Raw genomic sequence first — 9,240 nt, forward strand, 5'->3', positions numbered from 1 at the left:
GTCTCAGAACAGTTTGAAATGCACCTTATTTTCATTCTAACTCCATATAAAGCCTCTGAAAGCAATATATTTCAGCTTTTGGATTAATACATTGATTCTCATTATGATAATGCAATGTAAACATATATTTCTATGCTACAGTACACATTAGTGTACATTGTGTTTAACAGTGGTGTTTCACGATAAATCGCTCAAATAAAAAAAATGGCATATCGGATTAAACTAGAAACTCTAATCTTTTGACTCAAACTAAGTTTAAATGTAAAAACTTGAGATTTCTTACCAGATGTAGTTTTGTTGCCATTTCTCCCAAAGACAAACTCCATTGTGTTCGACACCATGTTGTTTTGTCTCATGACAAAAACTCCTTTACTGACAACACAGAGTCTTCTGAACTGAGATCAATCAACTTAAATTAATTTAAATTATGTGTTGCATATAGCAAAGCCAAAATACAATGTCCATGCATGTGTCTGTGGGGTCGCTCATGGTTAAAGGGATATTACGGCTTAAAGGAATATTCAATACAAAGCATATCAATTCAAGAAAACTCGAAATACAAGCATTTGTGGCATAATGTTGATTACCACAAAAAATAGATTTTCTTTTCTCTTTAAAAAAAGCAGAAATGTGCAGCTTATAATTTTATAAAAGTACTGACATTAATTCTTCTGTTTAAACTTTATTATTATTTATTTTTGTATTATTTAAGCTGTCATTTAAATGGTCATTTTTACAGTCATTTCAGGGTTTCAGAGTTTATTGGTTGTTTATTTAAGTTGTAAAATTCACCTTAACTTTACATAGAAGTAAGCGATTTTATCACATTAATCATGTTAGCACACATATTGTTAATGTCTTGTAGCTGTACTTCTGAAACAGTGAGTATTTTAACATTCAAAAATTGGCCCCCATTCACTTCCATTGTAAGTGTCTCACTGTAAACAAGATTTTTGAAAAGGAGGGACGTGTCAAAATAAAATGTTGTGGTTATCGATATTAAGCAACAAATGCTGTTGATTGAGCTTAACTTGAACTGAAACCAGAGCATTCTTTTAAATACAACTAAAAGTCAACATGAAACAGCATTCACAACTCATTGTACTACAATAATGTTACAAATATTTTGAGTAAAACAAAATCCTTACTAAGTGCATTTACATGCACACTAATTCGCTGACAACTACCAAAAACCAGACTATTCAAAAAATCGGACAACACAAGAAAACTCCCTTTATATGAGATTTGATAGGGTTTTTCTATGATTTTGATGTCAAAAAGTAAATGCACAACACATGCACACATTGGATAAGCTGTGAGGAATGCTGGTAAAGGTGTTTACATGCAGTGCAAAATCAAGGTAATGTGCAAAAATCGATATGTGCAGATTTTTGTATTGTTTTTACCATTTATGACCTTACCACAAAAAAATAAAGATGCTTATGGCGTTTACATGACCTTGCATGTTGGCAGCATATTAAGCATAATCAATGTAAAAATCTCTCAATGAGAAAATAAAATGTGAATTGATTGGATTAGGAATAGTGGACAATCCATACTACACTTGAGCCTGACCTAAATGTGATTCGATTGTGGATGACTACTTCCCTCCCGGTACCCACTTTTGAACTGGCTTTTTCTCCAAAATCATCTTGACATAATTATAATTACAAAGTAGCACTTTTTTGTCAAATCTAAAAGTCGTAATTTATTAATTACTCACAAAAGTAGCCTAAAGCAATCCTTAAAATATATTTGAAAATCAGTTAACTTTATTTTCCGTGCCCACTCGGCCTGGACGATGTCAGCTGATATAAAAATGAGTTTCAGAGATGTTGCAGTTACGGCATTTTGTTGAAGGATTACAAAGACAAATATTTTTTTCTTTGGAACATATCCACCAATGAATCATGCATAATTAGACCAGGAATGCTTATTGAAGAAGAAAATTGGGTCAATTTCGATATCATGCTGACTTATTAAAGAAAATAATTTTGACTCAACCCTCATTTTGTAAAAACAAGCTAAAAATGAATTTACAGTACTGCACTTAGTAAGGAAATATACATTATGGATCTATTCATAATGCAATAACCCAAAGTTTGCATTCCAGTGTCCCTTTTTCCCCCTCTCTCATTCACACTCTCATACACGCGCATATATTCATACTGGTGGAGGGTCAGATCAATAGTGTTCCTGCTTTAATTAACACTCATCTATTCAGGGCACACAGCTAGACCAGCAGCAGCGAGCCAGCTTTATCATTACTCTTTGTGTCTGCATGTGTGGGAGAGAGATGGAAAAGAGAGATGGAAAAGAGAGATGGGGAGAGAGATAAAGAGCTTCCTGGCAACTGTACTTCATGTATAAGCTAATAAAATGGCCTGACTGTTAGTCTGTTCAGTTTTTCTTCTTCAAAATAGTATCTTTTTGAATATTCAATAATCAAATAGTTTACAAAATAGTTCATCCAAAAATGTAAACTTTTTATTATCTAAACCTTAATACAAATCATAGAATGCAAGGTTTAAAAAGGTTTAAACTTTTATAAGACTGTGTTATTCATGTTAGTTCAACATCCCCACCCCCAATTCACTTTCACTGTATGGAAAAAAGCAGCTTGAACATTCTGCTAAACATCTATTTTCTTTGGTCACTGAAAAATAAGGTTGTCGGGAAAAAAAAAAAATTTAAATCTTTTTAAAGGTAGTTTAAAACATGTCAAACTCGTAGAAGTATAATCGTTATGTCCAATTTGGTCTCATACTGTATATTTAATCAAAATAAATTATACATGTGAGTGTATAAAATGTTTTATTTTTCAAGGTAAATGTATGTATGTATATATACATTAGAGGGGTACTCTAGTTCGGACTCGAGTCCAATTTTAATGGACTTGGACTGCTCACGGGTGTATTTTTACTCTGACTTGACTCAGACTCGAGCCTTTTGGACTCAGGATTTTTTTTTTTTTAAACAATCAAACAAACAAATAACGTAACATAGGGTGACCATGCATACTCTTTTTCCTGGACATGTCCTCTTTTTCAGATCTATATGTCCGGGATTTGGCTTTGACTTCATAATGATGTGCTCTCTACAGTTAGTACTATCATACATTCTATGTATTTGATTCTGCACATCAGTTTTCACGCTTATATATCCCTAAGTGTGATTATTCTGGCTGAGAGCAGCAGCGTACACTCTTTCAAAGTACTCTCTCTCTCTCTCTCTCCCTCTCTTTCTCTCTCACTCACCTGCGTGCTCTATATGTGTGCACGAAAGAGATCACCAAACGTGTCGGCCGCTCTCATCCAGAAACAATAATAACGTAAGCATACTTTTGAAAGTACGTTCCCCAACTCTGCAAATTATTAAATAGAACAAAATGTTTTATCAGACTCACATTACTATTTCTAACTGAAAATGTTGACTATATCCAGACAAAATAAAATTTACTATGTATCAGGGACAAAACTAACATGATGGATAAAATAGACCATGATGGAAAAGCATAAACAATCCAAAACAAATATGTCGTTGGATTTTGATGTGAGAGGAGAAGAGGATGAGTAAACCATGTTGGATGGAAAGTGGGTGAGTAAACCATACGAGAATTTGCATTTTTGGGTGAACTTTTCCTTTAATATAGATGTAGCCTTAGCATTGACTTATGGGGCATTGAAACTGTATAAAATTACATAATTTGACAGGAAATTCCCTATGCTTTTTGTGTCTTTCTTAACTATTTGCAGCTTTATCAAGAAATTGGTTTCATGTATAAATCTCAATAATGTGTGCCGCTGCTTTCGAGAAGGTTTTGGAAATATTGCATCTAGTGTGCTATGGCTTGCTCAAGATAAATCTCCCTTAGCAAAGCTGCACAAGGAGACTAGAGAAGAATCTCTCACAGAAGATCATTCTGGCAATTGATTCCGGTAATTGGCTATTGACCTCGGTCTTTATCCTCTTAATTAATTCTAGTCTTTCTTTGGATTAATTCATACATGTTTATATGTATCTTATGTTTTAGTTATTGATTTCAAAGCAGCTCTCCTGATGTTGCCAAAATGTAATCGTGCTTGGGGAGGTGCGTGTATGGACCTCTGTTTGTATTAATTTTATGTATGTGATAATTAAAAAGTAAACATAATTTAAAACTGCATTTAGAGTCCTGCCACATTTATACAAGGTGAATATCAATTACTTTTCAAGCATATATATTGTGTCTGTCCATAATTTGTTGAGTAACCTTAAGTAAAAATGTTTTTACTGAAATTCTTATGTGTGCTCTTTAATTTAGATTGAATCATCATCGCCATATCCAACTGTTCAGCTACAAGAGGTCACTGACTGGAAGTCTGTGTTTACACAAAGAGTCACTGCAGTGGTCAGCGCTGATGGGTTGGAGATCTGCAGGGCTAGAGGTGTGGATGAAGGGGCTCTTGCTGCATTTTGTTCTTTGTCTTCAATCTGGCATATCCATCTCACTTAAAGAATACTCTGATATTTCTTCAGCGGTATGTTCTGGAACTTGCTTTGGATGGTGACAAGCCTCTGCCTACTGTGACCAGAGTCATTAACCAATTATAATAACATCTACCAAAAATGCCTCACCCATTCTGTTGTCCAAAATGTTCTCGGAGAACATTCCCACTTGTTACATTTATCCAACACATAGGTCTTGTTCATGCAAATGAGCAAATTTTTCAGTAATTATTTTTCATATCGTGTGAAATGTGAGGAAGACAGGACTGGCGAGGAGGCCGATTACCAGGCACAACATATGTTGCTGATGACAAATTGTTTGTTTGCACTTGGTATTCCTGCCGAAGAAAAAAAACTGCACTATACTGTAACCCTAAAAAGTTATAGTACATGTATTAATGTAGCCTTTTTTTTGTCCCTAATTTGGAATGCCAATATGATCCAAGTCCTCATGGTGGCGTAGTGACTCACCTCAATCCAGGTGGAGGTGGACAAATCTCAGTTGCCTCAAGTTTGAGTTTGTGTCTGAGAATGTCAATTCGTGCATCTTATCACGTGACTTGAGCATGTTATGGCGGAGACATATTGCATGTGGGGCTTCATGCTATTCTCCACTGCATCCACACACAACTCACCATGCGCCCCACTGAGAGCAAGAACCACATTATAGCGACCACGAAGAGGTTACCCAATGTGACTCTACCCTCCCTAGCAACCGGGCCAATTGGTTGCTTAGGAAGCCTGAATGGAGTCACTCAACACACCCTGGATTCGAATTTGCGACTCCAGGTGTGGTAGTCAGTGTCTTAACTTGCTGATTAAAAATGTATTTCTAATGTTATCTGATCTTTTCTGCTTTTATTTTATGTTTAATTTTAAGGGCATTTTTAAATGTTTTAATATTACAATTTATTAAATATATTAAACACATTCAATTAATTACATGTATTTCACCCATAATTTTAGATAAAACGAAATTGAAAGAACAAATTGAAAATGAAGTAGAAATAAAAACTCAATTAAAATTTGAAAAAATAACTGGTTGTAATGCCTAACACAGCTTTCACTTTCTTCAGTCTATGTTTGAGTGGAAGAAAAAGCAACAAATAACTGAAATGTCAACAGAACGCGATAAGAAGTGTGTTGCAGGACAGTTTTGTTTTCATACACTAAAGCATATGCTTTCTTTCTTAATCTTGAATTTAAAATTGATGTGTTTTTGTTGCATTGATATTGACAAATTGTTTTTCTTAGTTGTGAAGATTAAAATAAGCTTAAAATATTGACGTTGAGTTTATGGTTACAATTTTAATTCAGATTCTTAAACAGATTAATTCAGACTTGACTCGGACCAGGGCTGCATTTCCCAAAAGCATCGTAAGCCTAAGAAGTTCGCAAAAACGATCGTACGACTGATCTTAATATTATGGTCTGTTTCCCAAAAGCATCGTAACTTACGTAGCACTTGAAAATCTTCGTAGAACTACGAGTGCTCTGGAGTAATCGTTAATCCCCAAGTGCATCGTAAGAAGACAGATTTATGAGGTCTCCTGCAGGACAACCGGCAGATTACACTTTTTATCTAGATTTAACAGACTACACTGCAACGTGAGTATAATATAAGGTTTTGATTGTACTTTATTGTAATCGTGTTTTGTTTAAATTAATTTATAAATGAAATAATTAAAAAGGGAAGAAAAAAATAGAAATACACATCTAAATTAAATGAATGAACAAAAAATTTTTATAAAATAAGTAATGTGGAAAATATGCTTCAAAGGCTGGCCAAAATAGGGATGATTTCAAAAAAATCTGTCAATGACTTGCTGACGTGCATGAAAACCAGCCATGTATTGGGCATTTCTTTGTTGGTCATGTGGTCCCATGCCATCTTCGTCCTCCACCTCCTCCATCTCCTCCACCTCTTCATCTTCCTCCCTGTTTAGTAAGGGCACTCTCATCTGCACTGCAATGTTGTGCAGCATAGCTGTTACTATTATTACTGCACAGCACTTTTGTGGAGCAAACAAAAGACCACCGCTGGACTGGTGAATTGCCCGAAAGCGCATCTTCCACCTCCCTATTGTGCGTTCCACAATACTACGTGCAATACGGTGTGACTCGTTGAAATTTGTCTCCCTGTTATTCATAGGATTAGCCACAGACGTGAAGAGATATGGCCTCAGTGGGTAACCACTGTCCCCAAGCAGCCTCCACTGTCCCTGTGAGTTTTGTGCCTCCTGACCCACAGATGAATTGGTGAATATGAAGGAGTCGTGTGTGCTTCCGGGACACCTTGCCACAATGTCTGTGATCAAACCCTTATGGTCACAGATCACCTGGCAGTTGATAGCTGCATAGCCTTTTCGGCATATATATACATGGCCATCCACAGATGGTGTAAGGATCGGGATCAAGGTACCATCGATCACTCCAATGACCTGTGGGATGTGATGATGTGTTAAAAAATACTGTTGTATTTCTGTGATGTCCTGTCTTGATGCTGGAAATTTAATGTGTTCCGCAGCAAGTGGAAGTAATGAATTGGTGACCGCTTGAACAGCTCTTGAAACTGATGACTTACTTAGTCCAAGCCCATCACCAAGTACCTGGAGAAAACTGCCTGTTGCATAGAATCTCAAAGCTGATAGGAGTTGGACTTCAGGGGACAAGGCAAAATTTCTCCTGGTGGCACGCATCAGCTGAGGTCCAATGCTATTTAGCAGTTGGGCTATTTGTCTTCTTAGCAGACAGTATCGCCTAATTATAGCCATGTCATCAAGGATATCCAAGGGGTTTTGATGCTGTCTGACGAAGGCATTTAAAGTCACCAATCTACTTCGTGGTCGTCTCTGTCTTTGTCTTTCTCTGACCCTCAATTGAAGAACACGTTGTAGTGCAGCCATGATTTCCTCTGAAAGTCTAGTGAGGTGTAAACTCTATACTAATCCTAGCTTAATTGAAGGAACCATGTGATGATTATCAGGCTGTGATAATGTTCACATATCCCACTGCCTATCATCAATTTCAGTAATGACATTAGCCCCTACATTGAAGAAAGTGAAGGTGTGGCATGCTTAGAAATTGTATAGATTACATATTCCTTTAATCTATCCTCTGTTCATAATGATGAAAAGTTGTGCTTCTTATAAATATGTATACATTACAGTACTGGTAAAACATGTCTTTTTTGTCTATACCTGTAGAAATGTATTGGCTAGATGAAGTACATACTGTACGTATATTTGTGCTATCTGTCACGCTAAATATATAGACTTTATATATTAATAATATTGAAACTTAAATGCTTATGTCTGAAAATAATCATCAACCATTAGCTATTTACTTCAGAAACACTTGGAAGAACTCATAACAATTATTATAGTCATATATCATATGGCCTTAGGCCTTGTGTGCATGGTTCAACAAACACATGGACATAAAAAACATTGCATCTAGCTTTATTAATAAAAAACATTGTATAGTTTTATTAATTTGGGCTATTCAGTTCCCCATGACCTGCAAAAGACATTGTACAGTGGGATGAGTCATAACTACATATAGAAAACATTTCACATTGCACAAGAAATGACTGAAACTTCATGAATCCTCATTGAACAATAAATCACATTACCTGTGTCTTCTGGAAAGATAATGGGCACAGAAATTGAGGGCCTTGCAAAACTCATTTCCTCTAGTGCAAGCCTCCTCTCTTTTAAGGCCAGCTTGGCCTTCTTGAGCTCAATGAGCTGCTGTTGAAAGTTGTTGTCTCTCTCATTGGCTTCTTGAAGGCACTGCCTAATGTCTTTCAAGACATCTAGCTTCTCCCTCTCCAGCTGCACTAGGTCCTGACTACAGCTACAGACATTCTCAAACTGCTGAGGTGTTGTGGCTGCAGTCTGGAACACTGAAGATGGAGGCTGAGGCCTGGGAGGGTTGTTTGGAGGACTAGGAGATGGTAGGTGCTGGGAGATGGCAGATGAAACTGATGGTTCCTCTGAGCATGAAGGACCTGACTCAGGCTCAGGCTCAGGTTGAGTTATCCCTACTCCTCCATGGATGTCAATACCCCCACTAATGCCATCTGAAGCACTTGTGCCAAGTATTGACAATGCCTTTTCTTCCTCTGCTGTGAGAAGGGGGGACTCATTGGTCCCACCACCAGTTTTTTTTATTGCAATCCTCTGCAGTGCCCTCTTCCTTTTTGCCAGGCTTGCAAAATCCTGCCACTTCTTGCGGACCTCCTTCCCTGATCTTTGAACACCCCTGGTTGCAGTTAGTTTGGTAGCAATGTCCTCCCAGATGTTTTGTTTTTCTTTATTTGAATGGTGTCCTTTAAATCTGTTAAAAATAACATCTTTGTTTTGCTCTATCTCCTCTAAAAGGACATTAATTTCATCTTTTTGAAAGGTATCTTTTCTTGATTTGTTTTGTTCAGCCATTTTGTCAGTGCCTGTATTAGGTAGGTGCTTTATATAGACTTGTCTTGATTGCTAATCCACAACAGATGACAATTATTAGGTTAAACGTTGAGAATACGATTCCATATAAGGTTATATTTCAGCACTTCTCAAATGGACAGCGACTCTTAAGTAGCACGTATAGCGCGTTCTAGCGCGTTCATGTTAAGTGCATTTTTGGGAAACGCGCATGGAATTGCGGCGAGTGTTCGTAACCTTGCACGTAGAGAGCACTCTTAAGAGATAATAACATCGTTATTGGGGAACCCGGCCCAGGCCTGTTATGGACTCG

At 36.8% G+C, this 9,240-nt stretch overlaps 2 protein-coding genes across 2 annotated transcripts; both read right to left on the reverse strand.

Annotated features, from left to right (window-relative positions):
* Window positions 1-6,290: 6,290 nt before the first annotated feature.
* LOC127624920 (putative nuclease HARBI1) lies at window positions 6,291-7,394 on the reverse strand. The gene has a single exon (XM_052099848.1). The coding sequence runs from the start codon at window positions 7,392-7,394 to the stop codon at window positions 6,291-6,293; it is 1,104 nt and encodes a 367-aa protein (XP_051955808.1).
* A 584-nt stretch (window positions 7,395-7,978) lies between these two features.
* On the reverse strand, window positions 7,979-8,930 carry LOC127624922 (myb-related transcription factor, partner of profilin-like). Its single transcript, XM_052099849.1, has 2 exons — window positions 8,123-8,930; window positions 7,979-8,007 (listed from the first exon to the last, which is right to left on the reverse strand). The coding sequence occupies exons 1-2, from the start codon at window positions 8,928-8,930 to the stop codon at window positions 7,979-7,981; spliced, it is 837 nt and encodes a 278-aa protein (XP_051955809.1).
* Between the last annotated feature and the right edge of the window lie 310 nt (window positions 8,931-9,240).

This window comes from Xyrauchen texanus, chromosome 31 (genome assembly GCF_025860055.1).
Source record: "Xyrauchen texanus isolate HMW12.3.18 chromosome 31, RBS_HiC_50CHRs, whole genome shotgun sequence".
NCBI classification, from domain to species: domain Eukaryota; kingdom Metazoa; phylum Chordata; class Actinopteri; order Cypriniformes; family Catostomidae; genus Xyrauchen; species Xyrauchen texanus.

Bases quoted from the DNA above. Each gene is read 5' to 3' on its own strand.
- LOC127624922 (XM_052099849.1), bottom strand. From the start codon at position 8,930: ATGGCTGAACAAAACAAATCAAGAAAAGATACCTTTCAAAAAGATGAA. The intron at 8,008-8,122 runs GTAATGTGATTT...TGTCTTTTGCAG, and splicing joins TATCTTTCCAGAAGACACAG to GTCATGGGGAACTGAATAGC.
- LOC127624920 (XM_052099848.1), bottom strand. From the start codon at position 7,394: ATGGCTGCACTACAACGTGTTCTTCAATTGAGGGTCAGAGAAAGACAA.